The 21713-nt window shown below is 40.2% G+C and overlaps 1 protein-coding gene across 2 annotated transcripts in view; it reads left to right on the plus strand.

Moving 5' to 3' along the window:
* The first annotated feature begins 308 nt into the window (after positions 1-308).
* Positions 309-21713, plus strand: part of LOC134203386 (dedicator of cytokinesis protein 3) — a 266225-nt gene continuing 244820 nt past the window's right edge. For both annotated transcript variants that reach the window (XM_062678260.1, XM_062678267.1), the window contains exon 1: positions 309-1316. In XM_062678260.1, coding sequence (XP_062534244.1) covers positions 1283-1316 — 34 coding nt within the window. In that variant the 5' untranslated portion in view covers positions 309-1282. The remainder of the gene's footprint in view (positions 1317-21713) is intronic.

Raw genomic sequence — 21713 nt, forward strand, 5'->3', positions numbered from 1 at the left:
TTTGCACCACCGGAGGTGTACAGGATCCGTAAGTAAAAAAAAAACAAACTGATTGTATTACCAAATAGAGTTTCTGCTATAGCCACTTCCCATATTGGTGAATAAATATATGCTTATAATAGTAAATATACACTTTGATTTTATTCCCACAAGAAAATCTTTTAAATTTCCTTGAAAAATGCTTCTGAATTTGGAAAATTTCTATTTACTCAAGCAAAGAAAACAAATTGTTATTCACTTCTGAAAATAGTATCTGGCACCCCTGCTGCTTGGATTTGCAAAAGCGACAAACAGCCGTCAGGCAGACAAAAGTTTCAGCAGCAGCGTCCAGTCAATCGATCCTCCGTCGTCGTTCCGTCTAGTCGTCCGGTCGCGCGGTGTCGTCATCTGTTATCCCCCTGTGTGTACAACAGTTGCGTATGAACGTCGCTGGAAGAAAGTTGCGCTGAGTGAGGAAACCAATCCGATTGCTTATCGTAGTCGTGAATTCCTGTCGAGTTTGGTTCGGTTACAATGGCTTCTCGAGAAGAGTGATTTGGAAGAAAGCTAGATCCGCTAGATCTGCTAACCCACCTTGCAAGAAGTGAAGGGCCAGCCCAGTTTGATTGGTTTGATTAGTGTCTAATTACCCACTTAGCCTTTGTGGTCCATTCAGTGATTTTTCTCGCAGCATCAGCAGGAAGTGTCACACAAGAAAGATATCAGTGGTGCGCGCCAGGGGCAGAGAGAGAGGCAGGTGGGCAGTGTTTTGGTCTGCCCGGAGCTGTGCAGGTTGCTCTATAGCGCTGGTGCAACAGTGCGTTGTCCGGGATAGGAGGGAGTGCTCTCGATTTATTGATTTTTCTCGGTCGCTGCCGTCGCCGTGGCTGACGCCTGGAATTTGTTTGAAAATTTTCTGAAAATCTGCAAAAATTGATTGAGTGAGTGAGTGATGCACGAGATCTTTCTCGGTTATTGGAAGTGAAGAGAAGGAAATGAAAAATCGCAACCGGAAGAGAGATTGGATTTAGATCTGAAGATTGAAACAAAGTAGTTCGTATAGAATAAAGTTAGAAGCTAGTGATTAAGTGGCAGCCGGAGGCTGCATCTTGCTTCGGCTTGCAGTTACCTACTAAAGTGTTGTTAATGTAATCCTCAAAAAGTATCATATTTCGAATATGAGTAACAACTAGTTTGCAGTGTGTTTGCAAATTATCGTAATATAAATTTAGAATCTCATTCTGGAAATCATTTTAAATAAGTGACTTAGAATATTAGAAATACGAATTTTAGTGGGTGCACCATGTGGATTCCTACAAGCAACAAATACGGAGTTGGTAAGTTTCGTTGAAGAGTACTTTCCATTTCACTTAGTCCAAAATCTATATCTGTTTCCGTTTGCAAAATTACATACAGCTACCGGCCCGATTCATGATTCGGAAAAAAGTTTTAATCTCTATCCCAAACAAGATAACATCTCTTCAGTGTAGTGTCCTCGAAGATGGGAGCTGCAAGAATCGCAAAGATGAAGGTCATAAATCTTGAGAAATGCCGTCTCGCACAAGTGAACGAAGCGATAAGGAAGACATTACAAATTGTGTGAAGCAAAGGGAGCCGTCTGATAAAAATATAATCTTTTCCCATCAGTTGCGCTTCCGAAGCATCTGGCAGCTGTTATACACACCATTATCTATGTACCTACACTCCACTCGTTTGGTCGCATGCTTGCTTTAAACAATATTCAGAATAACAAGCGTCTCGGATGATGATGATGATGATGTCGCTGACTGAAGCTTGCGAAAATTGCATTGCCTTTGTTTTAACCAGACGAGGGTTCCCTCGGTATCAGTCCACTTGCTAATCACACTGTGCACAAAACATGCTGCTATCCTAACTGCAGTAGCGATGAGTAGCGATTATTCAAGATTTTCGTGAAGTATCGCTTCTTGTCGTTTTGGAATATAAGTTACAACTCGGTTCAAAAACTTTCCCACGATTACATAGTTTCAAAATTCGTGTAGAATATTTCCCAGGCTTTGTGTAGTTTCTTCCCAGGATTCATGCAGAATCCATCCCGGGAATCGTGCAGATTCCTTCCAGAAATTCGTGCAAAATCCTTCTCAGGAATCTCAGAATCCTTTTCGTGTAGAATCCTCTACTGGATTCGTGTAGAATCCTCTACTGGATTCGTGTAGAATCCTCTTCATGATTCGTGTAGAATCCTCTACAGGATTCGTACAGAATCTTCTACAGCATTCGTGGAAAATTTTCTATAGGACTCGTGTAGAATCCTCTAAAGGATTCCTATAGAATTCTCTACAGTATTCGTGTAATATCCTCTACAGGGTTCGTGTAGAGTCCTCTACAGGATTCGAGTAGAATCCTCTACAGGATTCGTGTAAAATCCTCTACAGGATTCGTGTAGAATCCACTTCAGGATTAGTTTAGAATCCTTTTCAGGATTCGTGTAGAATCATCCACAAAATTCGTGTAAAATACTATACATGATTCGTGTAGAATCCTCTACAGGATTCGTGTAGAATCCACTTCAGGATTAGTTCTGAATCCTTTTCGTGTAGAATCCTCTACATGATTCGTACAGAATCTTCTACAGGATTCGTGAAGAATTTTCTACAGGACTCGTGTAGAATCCTCTACAGGGTTCGTGTAGAGTCCTCTACAGGATTCGAGTAGAATCCTCTACAGGATTCGTGTAGAATCCTCTACAGGATTCGTGTAGAATCCTCTACAGGATTCGTGTAGAATCCTCTACAGGATTCGTGTAGAATCGTCTGCAGGATTCGTGTAGAATCCTCTACAGGATTCGTGTAGAATCCTCTACAGGATTCGTGTAGAATCCTCTACAGGATTCGTGTAGAATCCTCTACAGGATTCGTGTAGAATTCTTCACAGGATTCGTGTAGAATCCACTTTAGGATTCTTGTAGAATTTTCTACAGAATTCGTGTAGAATCCTATACAATATTCGTGTAGAATCATCTAAAGAATTCGTGTAGAATCCTCTACAGGATTCGTGTAGAATCCTCTACAGGACTCGTGTAGAATCCTCTACACGATTAGTGTAGAATCCTTTTCAGGATTCGTGTAGAATCCTCTTTAAGATTCGTGTAGATTCCTCTACAGAATTCGTGTAGATTCCTCTACAGAATTCGTGTAGAATCCTCTACAGGATTCGTGTAGAATCCTCTACAGGATTCGTGTAGAGCCCTCTACAGGATTCGTGTAGGATTGTCTGCAGGATTCGTGTAGAATTCTCTACTGGATTCGTATACGATTCGTATATCTATATATAGAATCCTCTACTGGATACGTGTAGAATCTTCTACATGATTCGTGTAGGATCCTCTACAGGATTCGTGCAGAATCTTCTACAGGATTCGTGTAGAATCTTCTACAGGACTCGTGTAGAATCCTCTACAAGTTTCGTGTAGAATCCTCTAAAGGATTCGTATAGAATCCTCTACAGGATTCGTGTAGAATTCTCTACAGGATTCGGGTAGAATTATCTACAGGATTCGTGTAGAATCCTCTACAGGATTCGTGTAGAATCCTCTACAGGATTCGTGTAGAATCCTCTACAGGATTCGTGTAGAATTCTTCACAGGATTCGTGCAGAATCCACTTTAGGATTCTTGTAGAATTCTCTACAGAATTCGTTTAGAATCCTATACACCCAGGTTTTTTTTACACGGTTGAAATTCTTTAATTTCTCGGTTAACCCGAACTTTCACAGATTTTTAAATACCACCTGAATTTTCTTTGATTTTTTTTGTAAATTTTTTTGGTGGGGTTAACTTATTGTTTCATTGATTTTGAAGGTCTTAAACGACTAAAACCAAACCGTGTAAAAAAACCTGGGTGTACAATATTCGTGTAAAATCATCTACAGTATTCATGTAGAATCCTCTGCAGGATTCGTGTAGAATCATCTAAAGGATTCGTGTAGAATCCTCTACAGGATTCGTGTAGAACCAATTTCAGGATTCGTTTAAAATCCTATACAGGATTTGTGTAGAATCCTCTACAGGATTCGAGTAGAATCCTCTACAGGATTCGTGTAGAATCCTCTTCTGGATTCGTGTAGAATCCTCTACAGGATTCGTGTAGAATCCGATACAGGATTCGTGTAGAATCATCTAAAGCATTCGTGTAGAATCCTCTACAGGATTCGTATAGAATCCCTTTCAGGATTCGTGTAGAATCCTCCACAGAATTCGTGTAGAATCCTATACAGGATTCGTGTAGAATCCTCTATAGAATTCGTGTAGAATCCTCTACAGGATTCGTGTAGAATCCTCTACAGGATTCGTGTAGAATCCTCTACAGGATTCGTGTAGAATCCTCTACAGGATTCGTGTAGAATCATCTAAAGAATTCGTGTAGAATCCTCTACAGGATTCGTGTAGAATCCTCTACAAGCCTCGTGTAGAATCCTCTACACGATTAGTGTAGAATCCTTTTCAGGATTCGTGTAGAATCCTCTACAAGATTCGTGTAGATTCCTCTACAAAATTCGTGTAGAATCCTCTACAGGATTCGTGTAGAATACTCTACAGGATTCGTGTAGAGTCCTCTACAGGATTCGTGTAGAATCCTCTACAGGATTCGTGTAGAATCCTCTACAGGATTCGTGTAGGATTGTCTGCAGGATTCATGTAGAATTCTCTACTGGATTCGTATAGAATCCTCTTCTGGATACGTGTAGAATCTTCTACATGATTCGTGTAGGATCCTCTACAGGATTCGTGCAGAATCTTCTACATGATTCGTGTAGAATTTTCTACAGGACTCGTGTAGAATCCTCTACAAGTTTCGTGTAGAATCCTCTACAGGATTCGTATAAATTTCTCTACAGGATTCGTGTAGAATTCTCTACAGGATTCGTGTAGAATTCTCTACAGGATTCGTGTAGAATCCTCTACAGGATTCGTGTAGAATCCTCTACAGGATTCGTGTAGAATCCTCTACAGGATTCGTGTAGAATCCTCTACAGGATTCGTGTAGAATCCTCTACAGGATTCGTGTAGAATCCTCTACAGGATTCGTGTAGAATCCTCTACAGGATTCGTGTAGAATCCTCTACAGGATTCGTGTAGAATCCTCTACAGGATTCGTGTAGAATACTCTACAGGATTCGTGTAGAATCCTCTACAGGATTCGTGTAGAATTCTTCACAGGATTCGTGTAGAATCCACTTTAGGATTCTTGTAGAATTCTCTACAGAATTCGTTTAGAATCCTATACAATATTCGTGTGAAATCATCTACAGTATTCATGTAGAATCCTTTGCAGGATTCGTGTAGAATCATCTAAAGGATTCGTGTAGAATCCTCTACAGGATTCGTGTAGAATCAATTTCAGGATTCGTTCAAAATCCTATACAGGATTTGTGTAGAATCCTCTACAGGATTCGTGTAGAATCCTCTACAGGATTCGTGTAGAATCCTCTACAGGATTCGTGTAGTATCCTCTACAGGATTTTTGTAGAATCCTCTTCTGGATTCGTGTAGAATCCTCTACAGGATTCGTGTAGAATCCTCTACATAATTCGTGTAGAATCCTTTACAGGATTCGTGTAGAATCCTCTACAGGATTCGTGTAGAATCATCTACAGGATTCGTGTAGAATCATCTGAAGCATTCGTGTAGAAACCTCTACAGGATTCGTGTAGAATCAATTTCAGGATTCGTTAAGAATCCCTTTCAGGTTTCGTGTAGAATCCTCTACAGAATACGTGTAGAATCCTATACAGGATTTGTGTAAAATCCTCTATAGAATTCGTGTAGAATCCTTTACAGGATTCGTGTAGAATCCTCTACAGGATTCGTGTAGAATCCTCTACAGGATTCGTGTAGAATCCTTTACAGGATTCGTGTAGAATCATCTACAGGATTCATGTAGAATCCTCTACAGGATTCGTGTAGAATCCTCTACAGGATTCGTGTAGAATCCTCTACAGGATTCGTGTAGAATCCTCTACAGGATTCGTGTAGAATCCTCTACAGGATTCGTGTAGAATCCTCTACAGGATTCGTGTAGAATCCTCTACAGGATTCGTGTAGAATCCTCTACAGGATTCGTGTAGAATCCTCTGCAGGATTCGTGTAGAATCCTCTGCAGGATTCGTGTAGAATCCTCTACAGGATTCGTGTAGAATCCTCTTCAGGATTCGTGTAGAATCCTCTACAGGATTCGTGTAGAATCCTCTACAGGATTCGTGTAGAATCCTCTACAGGATTCGTGTAGAATCCTCTACAGGATTCGTGTAGAATCCTCTACAGGATTCGTGTAGAATCCTCTACAGGATTCGTGTAGTATCCTCTACAGGATTTTTGTAGAATCCTCTTCTGGATTCGTGTAGAATCCTCTACAGGATTCGTGTAGAATCCTCTACATAATTCGTGTAGAATCCTTTACAGGATTCGTGTAGAATCCTCTACAGGATTCGTGTAGAATCCTCTACAGGACTCGTGTAGAATCCTCTACACGATTAGTGTAGAATCCTTTTCAGGATTCGTGTAGAATCCTCTTCAAGATTCGTGTAGATTCCTCTACAGAATTCGTGTAGAATCCTCTACAGAATTCGTGTAGAATCCTCTACAGGATTCGTGTAGAATCCTCTACAGGATTCGTGTAGAGCCCTCTACAGGATTCGTGTAGAATCTTCTACAGGATTCGTGTAGGATTGTCTGCAGGATTCGTGTAGAATTCTCTGCTGGATTCGTATACGATTCGTATATCTATATATAGAATCCTCTACTGGATACGTGTAGAATCTTCTACATGATTCGTGTAGGATCCTCTACAGGATTCGTGCAGAATCTTCTACAGGATTCGTGTAGAATCCTCTACAGGATTCGTGTAGAACCAATTTCAGGATTCGTTTAAAATCCTATACAGGATTTGTGTAGAATCCTCTACAGGATTCGAGTAGAATCCTCTACAGGATTCGTGTAGAATCCTCTTCTGGATTCGTGTAGAATCCTCTACAGGATTCGTGTAGAATCCTCTACAGGATTCGTGTAGAATCATCTAAAGCATTCGTGTAGAATCCTCTACAGGATTCGTGTAGAATCAATTTCAGGATTCGTTATGAATTCCTTTCAGGATTCGTGTAGAATCCTCCACAGAATTCGTGTAGAATCCTATACAGGATTCGTGTAGAATCCTCTATAGAATTCGTGTAGAATCCTCTACAGGATTCGTGTAGAATCCTCTACAGGATTCGTGTAGAATCATCTACATGATTCGTGTAGAATCCTCTACAGGATTCGTGTAGAATCCTCTACAGGATTCGTGTAGAATCCTCTACAGGATTCGTGTAGAATCCTCTACAGGATTCGTGTAGAATCCTCTACAAAATTCGTGTAGAATCCTCTACAGGATTCGTGTAGAATACTCTACAGGATTCGTGTAGAGTCCTCTACAGGATTCGTGTAGAATCCTCTACAGGATTCGTGTAGAATCCTCTACAGGATTCGTGTAGGATGCAGGATTCATGTAGAATTCTCTACTGGATTCGTATAGAATCCTCTTCTGGATACGTGTAGAATCTTCTACATGATTCTTGTAGGATCCTCTACAGGATTCGTGCAGAATCTTCTACATGATTCGTGTAGAATTTTCTACAGGACTCGTGTAGAATCCTCTACAAGTTTCGTGTAGAATCCTCTACAGGATTCGTATAAAATTCTCTACAGGATTCGTGTAGAATCTTCTACAGGATTCGTGTAGAATTCACTTCAGGGTTAGTTCTGAATCCTTTTCAGGATTCGTGTAGAATCACCCACAAAATTCGTGTAGATTCCTTTACTGGATTCGTGTAGAATCCTCTACAGATTCGTGTAGATTCCTCCACATGATTCGTGTAGAATCCTCTACAGGATTCGTGTAGAATCCTCTACAGGATTCGTGTAGAATCCTCTACAGGATTCGTGTAGAATCCTCTACAGGATTCGTGTAGAATCCTCTACAGGATTCGTGTAGAATCCTCTACAGGATTCGTGTAGAATCCTCTACAGGATTCGTATAGGATCCTACAGCATTCGCGTTGAATCATTTACAGGATTCGTGTAGAATCCTCTACATGATTCGTGTGGATTCCTCCACAGGATTTGTGTAGAATCCGATACAATATTCGTGTAGAATCCTCAATATGATTCGTGTAGAATCCTCTACAGGGTTAGTGTAGAATTCTTCACAAGATTCGTGTAGAATCCACTTAAGGATTCGTGTAGAATCCACTTAAGGATTCTTGTAGAATTCTCTACTGAATTCATTTAGAATCCTATACAATATTCGTGTGAAATCATCAGTATTCATGTAGAATCCTTTGCAGGATTCGTGTAGAATCATCTAAAGGATTCGTGTAGAATCCTCTACAGGATTCGTGTAGAATCAATTTCAGGATTCGTTCAAAATCCTATACAGGATTTGTGTAGAATCCTCTACAGGATTCGTGTAGAATCCTCTACAGGATTCGTGTAGAATCCTCTACAGGATTCGTGTAGTATCCTCTACAGGATTTTTGTAGAATCCTCTTCTGGATTCGTGTAGAATCCTCTACAGGATTCGTGTAGAATCCTCTACATAATTCGTGTAGAATCCTTTACAGGATTCGTGTAGAATCCTTTACAGAATTCTTGTAGAATCCTCTACAGGATTCGTGTAGAATCATCTACAGGATTCGTGTAGAATCATCTACAGTATTCGTGTAGAATCATCTACAGGATTCGTGTAGAATCATCTAAAGCATTCGTGTAGAAACCTCTACAGGATTCGTGTAGAATCAATTTCAGGATTCGTTAAGAATCCCTTTCAGGTTTCGTGTAGAATCCTCTACAGCATACGTGTAGATTCCTATACAGGATTTGTGTAAAATCCTCTATAGAATTCGTGTAGAATCCTTTACAGGATTCGTGTAGAATCCTCTACAGGATTCGTGCAGAATCCTTTACAGGATTCGTGTAGAATCATCTACAGGATTCATGTAGAATCCTCTACAGGATTTGTGTAGAATCCTCTACAGGATTCGTGTAGAATCCTCTACAGGATTCGTGTAGAATCCTCTACAGGATTCGTGTAGAATCCTCTACAGGATTCGTGTAGAATCCTCTACAGGATTCGTGTAGAATCCTCTACAGGATTCGTGTAGAATCCTCTACAGGATTCGTGTAGAATCCTCTACAGGATTCGTGTAGAATCCTCTACAGGATTCGTGTAGAATCCTCTACAGGATTCGTGTAGAATCCTCTACAGGATTCGTGTAGAATCCTCTACAGGATTCGTGTAGAATCCTCTACAGGATTCGTGTAGTATCCTCTACAGGATTTTTGTAGAATCCTCTTCTGGATTCGTGTAGAATCCTCTACAGGATTCGTGTAGAATCCTCTACATGATTCGTGTAGAATCCTTTACAGGATTCGTGTAGAATCCTCTACAGGATTCGTGTAGAATCCTCTACAGGATTCGTGTAGAATCATCTACAGTATTCGTGTAGAATCATCTACAGGATTCGTGTAGAATCATCTAAAGCATTCGTGTAGAAACCTCTACAGGATTCGTGTAGAATCAATTTCAGGATTCGTTAAAAATCCCTTTCAGGTTTCGTGTAGAATCCTCTACAGGATTCGTGTAGAATCATCTACAGGATTCATGTAGAATCCTCTACAGGATTCGTGTAGAATCCTCTACAGGATTCGTGTAGAATCCTCTACAGGATTCGTGTAGAATCCTCTACAGGATTCGTGTAGAATCATCTACAGGATTCATGTAGAATCCTCTACAGGATTCGTGTAGAATCCTCTACAGGATTCGTGTAGAATCCTCTACAGGATTCGTGTAGAATCCTCTACAGGATTCGTGTAGAATCCTCTACAGGATTCGTGTAGAATCCTCTACAGGATTCGTGTAGAATCCTCTACAGGATTCGTGTAGAATCCTCTACAGGATTCGTGTAGAATCCTCTACAGGATTCGTGTAGAATCCTCTACAGGATTCGTGTAGAATCCTCTACAGGATTCGTGTAGAATCCTCTGCAGGATTCGTGTAGAATCCTCTACAGGATTCGTGTAGAATTCTCTACTGGATTCGTGTAGAATCCTCTACAGGATTCGTGTAGAATCCTTTACAGGATTCGTGTAGAATCCTCTATAGGATTCGTAAAAAATCCTTCTACAGGATTTGTGTAGAATCCTCTACAAGATTCGTGTAGAATCCTCTACAGGGTTCGTGTAGAATCCTCTACAGGATCCGTGTAGAATCCTCAAAAGGATTGGTGTACAATCCTCTACAGGGTTCGTGTAGAATCCTCTACAGGATTCGTGAAGAATCCACTTCAGGATTCGTGTAGAATCCTCTACAGGATTCGTGTCTACCGGATTCGTGTAGAATCCTATACAATATTCGTGTAGAATCATCTACAGTATTCGTGTAGAATCCTTTACAGGATTCGTGTAGAATTAACTAAAGGATTCGTGTAGAATCCTCTACAGGATTCGTGTAAAATCCACTTCAGGATTCGTTAAGCATTCTTTTCAGGATTCGTGTAGAATTCTATACAGGATTGTGTAGAATCCTCTACAGGATTCTTGTGAGAATCCTCTACAGGATTCGTGTAGAATCCTCCACAGAATTCGTGTAGAATCCTATACAGGATTTGTGTAGAATCATCTACATGATTCGTGTAGAATCATCTTCAGGATTTGTGTAGAATCCTCTATAGGATTCGTGTAGAAGCCTTTCCAATATTCGTGTAGAATCCTCAATATGATTCGTGTAGAATCCTCTATATGATTCGTGTAGAATCCTCAACAGGGTTAGTGTAGAATCCTCTACAGGATTCGTGTAGAATCCTATACAGGTTTCGTGCAGAATCCTCTACAGGATTCGTGTAGAATCCTCTACAGGATTCGTGTAGAATCCTCTACAGGATTCGTGTAGAATCCTCTACAGGATTCTTGTAGAATCCTTCTCTGGATTCGTGTAGAATCCTCTACAGGATTCGTGTAGAATCCTCTATAGGATTCGTGTAGAATTCTCTACAGGATTCGTGTGGAATCCTCTACTGGATTCGTGTAGAATCCTCTACTGGATTCGTGTAGAATCCTCTACTGGATTCGTGTAGAATCCTCTACTGGATTCGTGTAGAATCCTCAACTGGATTCGTGTAGAATCCTCTACATGATTCGTGTAGAATCCTCTACTGGATTCGTGTAGAATCCTCTACAGGATTCGTGTAGCGTTCTCTACAGGATTCGTTTTGAATCCTCTACAGGATTTGTTTAGAATTCTCCACAGGATTCGTGTAGAATCCTATACAGGATTTGTGTAGAATCCTCTATAGGATTCGTGTAGAATCCTCTATAGGATTCGTGTAGAATCCTCTACAGGATTCGTGTAGAATCCTCTACAGGATTCGTGTAGAATTCTCTACAGGATTCGTGTAGAATCCTCTACAGGATTTGTGTAGAATCCTCTACAGGATTCGTGTAGAATCCTCTACAGGATTCGTGTAGAATCCTCTACAGGATTCGTGTAGAATTATCTACAGGATTCGTGTAGAATCCACTACAGGATTCGCGTAGAATCCTCTACAGGATTCGTGTAGAATCCTCTACAGGATTCGTGTAGAATCCTCTACAGGATTCGTGTAGAATCCTCTGCAGGATTCGTGTAGAATCCTCTACAGGATTCGTAAAGAATCATCTACAGTATCGTGTAGAATCATCTACAGGATTCGTGTAGAATCCTCTACAGGATTTGTGTAGAATTCTCTACAGGATTCGTGTAGGATCCTCTACAAGATTCGTATAGAGTTCTTCACAGGATTCGTGTAGAGTCCTCTACAGGATTCGTGTAGAATCCTCTACAGGATTCGTGTAGAATCGCCTACAGGATTTGTGTAGAATCCTCTTCAGGATTCGTGTAGAATCTACAGGATTCGTGTAGAATCCTCTACAGGATTCGTGTAGAATCCTCTACATGATTCGTGTAGAATCCTCTACAGGATTCGTGTAGAATCCTCTTCAGGATTCGTGTAGGATCCTCTACAGGATTCGTGTAGAATCCTCTACAGGATTCGTGTAGAATTCTCTACAGGATTCGTGTAGGATCCTCTATAGGACTCGTGTAGAGTTCTCTACAGGATTCGTGTAGAATCCTCTACAGGATTTGTTTAGAATTCTCCACAGAATTCGTGTAGAATTCTCTACAGAATTCGTGTAGAATCCTTTACAGGATTTGTGTAGAATCCTCTACAGGATTCGTGTAGAATCCTCTACATGATTTGTGTAGAATCATCTGCAGAATTCGTGTAGAATCTTCTACAGGATTCGTATAGAATCCTCTACAGTATTCGTGTAGTATCCTCTACAAGATTTGTGTAGAAACCTTTACAGGATTCGTGTAGAATTCTCTAAAGGATTCGTGTAGAATCCATCTCAATATTCGTGTAGAATCCTCTACAGGATTTGTGTAGAATTCTTCACAGGATTCGTGTAGAATCCACTTCAGGATTCTTGTAGAATTCTCTACAGAATTCGTGTAGAATCCTAGACAAGATTCGTATAGAATCCTCTACAGTATTCGTGTAGAATCATCTAAAGTATTCATGTAGAATCCTCTACATGGTTCGGGTAGAATCCTCTACAGGATTCGATTAGAATCCTCTACAGGATTCGTGTAGAATCCTTCACAGGATTCGTGTAGAATCCTCTACAGGATTCGTGTAGAATCCTCTACAGGATTCGTGTAGAATCCTCTGCAGGATTCGTGTAGAATCCTCTACAGGATTCGTGTAGAATCCTCTTCAGGATTCGTGTAGAATCCTCTACAGGATTCGTGTAGAATCCTCTACAGGATTCGTGTAGAATCCTCTACAGGATTCGTGTAGAATCCTCTACAGGATTCGTGTAGAATCCTCTACAGGATTCGTGTAGAATCCTCTACAGGATTCGTGTAGAATCCTCTTCAGGACTCGTGTAGAATCCTCTACATGATTAGTGTAGAATCCTTTTCAGGATTCGTGTAGAATCATATACAAGATTCGTATAGATTCCTCTACAGAATTCGTGTAGAATCCTCTACAGGATTCGTGTAGAATCCTCTACAGGATTCGTGTAGAATCCTCTACAGGATTCGTGTAAAGTCCTCTACAGGATTCGTGTAGAATCCTCTGCAGGATTCGTGTAGGATTGTCTGCAGGATTCGTGTAGAATTCTCTACTGGATTCGTATAGAATCCTCTACTGGATACGTGTAGAATCTTCTACATGATTCGTGTAGGATCTTTCGCAGGATTCGTGCAGAATTTTCTACAGGATTCGTGTAGAATCTTCTACAGGACTCGTGTAGAATCCTCTACAAGTTTCGTGTAGAATTCTCTACAGGATTCGTATAGAATTCTCTACAGGATTCGTGTAGAATTCTCTACAGGATTCGTGTAGAATCCTCTACAGGATTCGTATAGAATCCTCTACAGGATTCGTGTAGAATCCTCTACAGGATTCGTGTAGAATCCTCTACAGGATTCGTGTAGAATCCTCTACAGGATTCGTGTAGAATCCTCTACAGGATTCGTGTAGAATCCTCTACAGGATTCGTGTAGAATCCTCTACAGGATTCGTGTAGAATCCTCTACAGGATTCGTGTAGAATCCTCTACAGGATTCGTGTAGAATCCTCTACAGGATTCGTGTAGAATCCTCTACAGGATTCGTGTAGAATCCTCTACAGGATTCGTGTAGAATCCTCCACAGGATTCGTGTAGAATCCTCTACAGGATTCGTGTAGAATCCTCCACAGGATTCGTGTAGAATCCTCTACAGGATTCGTGTAGAATCCTCTACAGGGTTCGTGAAGAATCCTCTACAGGATTCGTGAAGAATCCTCTACAGGATTCGTGTAGAATCCTCTACAGGATTCGTGTAGAATCCTCTACAGGATTCGTGTAGAATCCTCTACAGGATTCGTGTAGAATCCTCTACAGGATTCGTGTAGAATCCTCTACAGGATTCGTGTAGAATCCTCTACAGGATTCGTGTAGAATTATCTACAGGATTCGTGTAAGATCCTCTACAGGATTCGTGTAGAGTTCTCTACAGGATTCGTGTAGAATCCTCTACAGGATTTGTTTTGAATTCTACACAGGATTCGTGTAGAATCCACTTCAGGATTCTTGTAGAATTCTTTACAGAATTCGTGTAGAATCCTATACAAGATTCGTGTAGAATCCTCTAAGTATTCGTGTAGAATCATCTACAGGATTCGTGTAGAATCATCTAAAGGATTCGTGTAGAATCCTCTATAGGATTCGTATAGAATCAATTTCAGGATTCGTTTAGAATCCCTTTCAGGATTCGTGTAGAATCCTCCACAGAATTCGTGTAGAATCCTATACAGGATTTGTGTAGAATCCTCTACAGGATTCGTGTAGAATCCTCTACAGGATTCGTGTAGAATCCTCTACAGGATTCGTGTAGAATCCTCTACAGGATTCGTGTAGAATCCTCTACAGGATTCGTGTAGAATCCTCTACAGGATTCGTGTAGAATCCTCTACAGGATTCGTGTAGAATCCTCTACAGGATTCGTGTAGAACCCTTTACAGGATTCGTGTAGAATCCTTTACAGGATTCGTGTAGAATCCTCTACTGGATTCGTGTAGAATCTTCTACAGGATTCGTGTAGAACCCTTAACAGGATTCGTGTAGAATCCTTTACAGGATTCGTGTAGAATCCTCTACAGGATTCGTGTAGAATCCTCTACAGGATTCGTGTAGAATCCTCTACACGATTCGTGTAGAATCCTCTACAGGATTCGTGTAGAATCCTCTACACGATTCGTGTAGAATTCTCCACAGGATTCGTGTAGAATCCACTTGGGGATTCTTGTAGAATTCTCTACAAAATTCGTATAGAATCCTATACAAGCTTCGTGTAGAATCTTCTACAGGATTCGTGTAGAATCCTCTACAGGATTCGTGTAGAATCCTCTACAGGATTCGTGTAGAATCATCTTCAGGATTCGTGTAGAAACCTCTACAGGCTTCGTGTAGAATCCTCTACAGGATTCGTGTAGAATCCTCTACAGGATTCGTGTAGAATCCTCTACAGGATTCGTGTAGAATCCTCTACAGGATTCGTGTAGAATCTTCTACACGATTCGTGTAGAATCCTCTACAGGATTCGTGTAGAATCCTCTACAGGATTCGTATAGAATTCTCCACAGGATTCGTGTAGAATCCATTTCAGGATTCTTGTAGAATTCTCTACAGAATTCGTGTAGAATCCTATACAAGATTCGTGTAGAATCCTCTACAGAATTCGTGTAGAATCAATTTCAGGATTCGTTTAGAATCCTTTTCAGGATTCGTGTAGAATCCTCCACAGAATTCGTGTAGAATCATCTTCAGGATTTGTGTAGAATCCTCTATAGGATTCGTGTAGAAGCCTTTCCAATATTCGTGTAGAATTCTTTCCAGGCTTTGTGTGGAATTATTTGCGAGATTCGTGTTGTATCTTTTCCAGGTTTCGTGCTGAATCCTACACAGGAATTTGTTCCATGACTCGTCCAGGACTTTTTTCTGGATTCGTGTAGATTATTTCGCAGGATTCGTGTAGAATCCTTTCCAGGATTTATGTAGAATCCTTTCCAGGAGTTATGTAGAATCATTTCCAAGATTCATGTGGATTTCTAGCCTGGATTTGCGTTAAATCTTTTTCCAGAATTCGTGTAGAATCCTTTACTTAATTCGTGCAGAATTCTTGCTGAATCCTCTTTAGGATTCATAAAAAACATTCCAAAATTCGTGCAGAATTTGTATCAAAATTAGTGGATAATAAGTTTCAATTTTTTTTCACGACTCGTGTAGAATCCTTTTCAGGGTTTTTGTATGGATTTTAGATTTCGTTTTGCTTTTTTTCATAAGCTTTCGAAGGAATAAAGTATTATAAAAAGTTTCCGTTATTTAGACCCTTCGTTGAGAGTTATCTCATTAAGGCGCGCCCCTTGTCAATCATAACTTTTACTTAACTCCTTTTATGAGTAAAACAAAACAATTCGTTTCGAAAGTGCTTAGTGTCCTCTTCAGGATTCGTTCAGTACTTCTCAGGTTTAACTCAAAATTATTTCCAGAATTCGTTCAGAATCCCTTTCCAGGATTTATTTGAGTTTTTTCTGGATTCGTTTAGTATTCTTTGAAAAAAAAAATCATCAATATTAGAAGTAATTCCAGTTCTTTCTCAGAACTCATACCCGAGCAGGAGCGACGACCTCGATAACAGAAGACCAACTTGGCTTGAATTAGAGGTAACATACCAACAAATAATACAAAAAATGGATTCGCCAAATGCTTTAAACATAACATGCTCAGGAATTTTAATACACAGATGAGCTGGGTGGTCTAGTTGCTACTGCTTCTGCCTATGTATGTATTTCTATCTTAGTTCTTTCTGTGTTTCACATTCTAACAAAACGATTCCTACTGTTATAACCTTCGAAGGTTATATAGGTATAGGTATTTCAATACCAAACGCATCACAAATTATTATTCGTTTGGTATTGAAATACCTAAGCATGTTATGCCTTAAGTATTTTACATATTTTTTTTTTTGTATTTTGCCTCTTATGCAAGGCTAGTTCATACCAATTTCTGTTATCGAGGTCGTCGCTCCTGCTCGGGATTTTACCTCTTATGCACACCAAGTTCATACCAGTCAGTGTAAGGTATCAATAACAGAATGAAGTATTATCGAGTCATTTCCTGCTCAGACACAGAAAGATTTCTTTGATTACCTGGGGTGGCATTACGCACCACGACTAGACATGAGCAAACCATGCAAACTGTCATACGAAAGAGCTGTCGAAAGGAGATGCGCAATGAGACCCCTGGTTTGGGTCTAACTTTAAAAAAATCACATTTTCGTTTGTTCTTTTTTATTGGCACTACATCGTGCTACATTGCCGTCCTACGCTTAGTGTTCATTAAGCATTTTCACAGTTGTTCACTGCAATGATCATAAGCGTATTTGTCATTTTTGCATTCATATATCATGGTGCTTGCGCGATGATACGCTTAGCAGAGGAAAGTCGAAGAAATTCTTTAGCAAGGTCAATTTGAAGTTGACTGGGTTCGATACCCACCTTAAGCATTGTCTTGCTTTGTAGTAGCGCATCTCATCGTTTGGCTAAGAAGGCCCAATTTATTACGATTGAGTATTTGGCAGTAAGTTTTTTTTTATTATAGGCCGCGATTACATTTGATCGTGATTGTTTATTTAGTATTTCAAAAACCTTACCAACTACGGTAAGCAGGAGCAATGTGTCAACAAAAACATTGTATATATACATTAGACTATCCGCATTGTATTGCAGCATATCAACAGTTCGTTTCAAACCCCGCGCCATACACTCTGTGAGCTGTGCATTTATGTTGCAGGGAAACAAAGTCCGGTACGGCAATATCAAAAACGGCGACGACAACAACCAGTCCCATCGTTTGTTGGTTGCACTCACTCCGCGGCAATGTCCCCAGCAGTCCCAAGCGTGGATGTGCACGAGCAGGGCGGCGACGATGACGTTGACGATGCGATGTCGACAATTTGCCAAGTCAGAAGAAAGAAGACGTGTTTCCTTGTTTGCATTCGGATTATGCCAGACCAGCAAAGCAAACAGCAAGCAAGCGAGCATGCAACCAAATCGAGCGAGAATGAACGCTGCTGGTCGGTTCGTTCAAGTTCAAAATAACGACGATAACGTTGAGGAGTCCACGGAGAGATCTTTTGCGTTCATTCCTATCCGGGAAGAAATTGTTATCGTTGATTAAAGCAATCTGGATTCAAATTTTAGAAGAGTTATCATCTTTTCCGTTATGAGAGTGACCTTGAAGTGAAGGGTGGATGATTTGTATGATGCTTGTGAACTGTTTTGAGATCGCAGAAATTAGAACTGTTAAATGGCATGTGATGCGTAAATCCTGTGACGATTAGAGAATGAACATGTTTTACAGTAATCTTAATCCGTTGCATAATTGTTCATGTGTTGGAAGCACAGGGCTGATGACGAGTTACTTTAAACCTTGATTTCTAAAAACCGTATTTTGAGTATATTTATTTTTCATTTGATATTGCAACACGCTGTCCTGCTCTACAATACTACGGCAGAAAAAAATCTGCCGGAAAAGTTTTGCGTATAATGATAAACCTGTGTGTGATACACATGCTCCAATAATGACGTTATTGGATTTCATTTCACATTTTAGATGATATTTTTGCTTAATAATTTGTATGCGATTCGTAAGTGAAGTTACTTCATCGAAATTTATATTTTACGCAGAGGTTTCCTAGAATTCTTTTGTTTCAAGGTTACTATGTTTGGGGAATCAAGAGTATTTCCCACCCGAAAAAAAATATCCTGGACCGGACCGAGAGTCGAACCCGCCATCTCCGCGGATTGGCATTCCTACGCATTTGCACGCAATGCTAACTGCAGGGCTGTTATAACAGTCGCGAATTTTGCAGATTTGTCGTTAAAATCGTGGTTCCTTACTTCCTTTAAATGTTGTCACGAAAATCGCGGATTTCTATTACACCCGATTCTTTTTTTACATGGATTATTTACACGGATTTTTTTTACACGGCTTTTTTACACAGATTCTCGAAAAAAACACGGATTTTTTTTACAAGGATTTTTTTTCACACAGCACGCATCCCCCGTGTAACGACTCTTTTACTCTCCAAGGAGGGTGTTAACATCCGGATCAAATGCATTGGTCATTCTAACTACCCGAATAGCAAAATTCAGTCCGATGCCACGTATAGCAGGTTCCTAGACATATTTACGGGATATCTGCTAGCAGCAGGAAGCTCTATCTATCATCTGTTTGATAAAAGATGGTGGCCTTTACAAACAAATTTATCCCAAATGGCCTTACGGGCATCCTGAGATTGATCTTACAACACGAGGCTTACGGACATTTATTGGTTTCCCTAAGGTTGTAAGCAGAGCTTAAAACGTTCATTTTCATAAAGCAACTTCGGTCCGAATTTTGACAAACATCGCATGATTATTCAAAACATAGAATTACATAGTCAGACGACTACTCCACCAACTCATTCATTCATTCAAACATAATTGGCATTGTTTATATTGATGTTTACCGTTGAAGCTGCCTCGCGGATGAAAATCGGATTCAGTTCTATGTGATAAATTACTTCACTCATTTAAAACGTGTACAGATTTCAAATAATTTATCAATTTATTTATTCAATTTATCAATTTGCGTAAATATTCAATGACTAATATTCAACCGAATATTGACAACCCAAAGCCGACTATGAATGTGTCTGTAAGTTTGCAGACAAGTGAAGAAAGGTGGGCTTCACCAAAAAATTTCGATTATTTTACATAGTTGTAAGTTGGGTTCTAAGTCCCTCACAACATTACCCACGAACGTCAACACGGTCATCTGTAAGATCCAAAATGTTGCTTTCTAACAATTTAGCATTCTAAAGCTGATCACCAGCGTTCAGATATCTTTTTGCTGATTATCCGGCGTTCTTCACAGTTAGACTACTGTCGAATCTATCCAAGCAGTCTCAGAACTCACTTCCATTTGAAAATTATATGACCAAAGGAAACATTAAGCTAGTTTGCGACTTCTGGGATAAATTCTATGGCTCAAGCTAAGCCAAGGATCAAGAACAAAGTATATCTGGTTTTTATACTAAATTTTATACGTACTATGTTTCCTGGAATGGGATTACTTTACCAATGATGCCTGTTCTGTTGCGTCATTGCCAAATTGTGTCATAGTTTTCATTTGTCAACTAGTTTAACCCATTAACTGTTTTGTTCTCTCAAATTTCAAAGTATCAGTATTAGGTTGTTAAATGTTATTATTAGGTTCAATTTAAGTACATTTTGCCAATGGAAGGTCCAACGGTTGGACCTGAGGGTGCTTCCTTCCCCTGCCAAGTTCTCCTGGCCTAGGTACTATTGGCGAGTGAAGAACTTATAAACTCCAAAAATTCACGTCAATAAGAAAAGAAAAATAAAGGTTCTGCCATTTTGCGACTCGAAATTTCTCGTTTTTTTTCGTTTGCACATATCTGAGCACTTTACAGAAATTGAGACTCCATGGAACATCACGATTGATTGCAGCCTTCACTGCTCACGATAATTAGGATGGTGATCAATAGACGATGCAAGCAATCCCTCTGACTTAGTATCTGTTCTATAGAGCAGAATCGTGAACGTCCTGCGTACTCCATTGCTCCAGTGTGCGCAATGGTTCTTCACATCGGTGGCAGCACACGACCAATTTGGTAGACAATTCGCAGTTACAGCCATTTCCGTTCCGTTCCGTCATTTTGATTTTAGGATCAGTTAAAAAAATGAGTTCCTAAAAAATCTGGTTATGTGAGTTTCTAACTAGTCAACGAATTTTTAATTATAGCTCTCTTGACGAAATAATGATGATAAAGAACAGGATAATATTACATAACGCACAAGAAAGTATCATTTATTAACCAAATTGCCCAAAAGCCTGTGAAGAAGCCTGTAGATGACTGAGCCATTAGGAATGCAAGGTCCCATTTATTTTCAAACCATAAGATCTGCTTTACTATTCAATGCATTATTGCAACAGTAACGCAGAAAACAAAATTTCAAATTACTTTTTATTTCGGGCGTAGTTTTATATGTGTTTATAAGTACTAAGGTCATTATTTTCGTTTGTCGCGGTTTTGTTTTGCAGTCGCGGATTTCGCGGATTGGAATTTGCTTAGTTTGTAACAGCCCTGTAACTGGAGACCCCGAGACACCAACAGATGATATTTGGGATTAACTTCATCCTAAACGTGAGAAGACAATGTGAGCCACCCACTACGAGTTTGTATCGGTGGTGACGAAATCGAGGCGATCGAAGAATTCGTGTAGTTGGGCTCACTGGTGATTGCCGAAAATGATACCAGCAGAGAAATCAGGAGACGCAAGACCGATCGAATAGAGTTCGCAGTCGTACAAAACTGATTATCTACAAAACGCTTATAAGACCGGCAGTACTCTACGGACACAAGAACTGGACGATGCTCGTGGAGGACCAACGCGCACTGGGAGTTTTCGAAAGGAAAGTGCTGCGTACCTTCTATGGTGGTGTGCAGATGGCGGACGGTACCCTGAGGAGGCGAATGAAGCACGAGTTGCATCAGCTGTTGGGAGAACCATCCAACGTTCACACCGCGAAAATCGGAAGACTGCGGTGGGCCGGGCATGTAGCCAGAATGTCGGACAGTAATCCGGTGAAAATGGTTCTCGACAACAATCCGACGGGAACAAGAAGGCGAGGTACACAGCGGGCAAGGTGGATCGATCAGGTGGAGGACGATTTGCGGACCCTCCGCAGACTGTGTGTTTGACGAGGTGCAGCCATGGACCGAGCTGAATGGAGAAGACTTTTATGTATTGCACAGGCCACTCCGGCCTTAGTCTGGTAATAAATAAATAAATACTTCTTTTCGATTGCCTCTGGCAGTTAGGATTTTGTAGGAATTACAATGTTTTCAACTTAAACTAAACTCAACCTAATTTATACTAAGGGTACAAGGAGCTAATCGTTGCAATATTTATTTTGTTGGGCATTTTGTTGCAATGGCTCAATATTAGAAATTCTATTAAGTTCATTGGTACTATACCACGGAGGCAACTTCAGAATCATT

This window comes from Armigeres subalbatus, chromosome 1 (genome assembly GCF_024139115.2).
Source record: "Armigeres subalbatus isolate Guangzhou_Male chromosome 1, GZ_Asu_2, whole genome shotgun sequence".
Taxonomy (NCBI): domain Eukaryota; kingdom Metazoa; phylum Arthropoda; class Insecta; order Diptera; family Culicidae; genus Armigeres; species Armigeres subalbatus.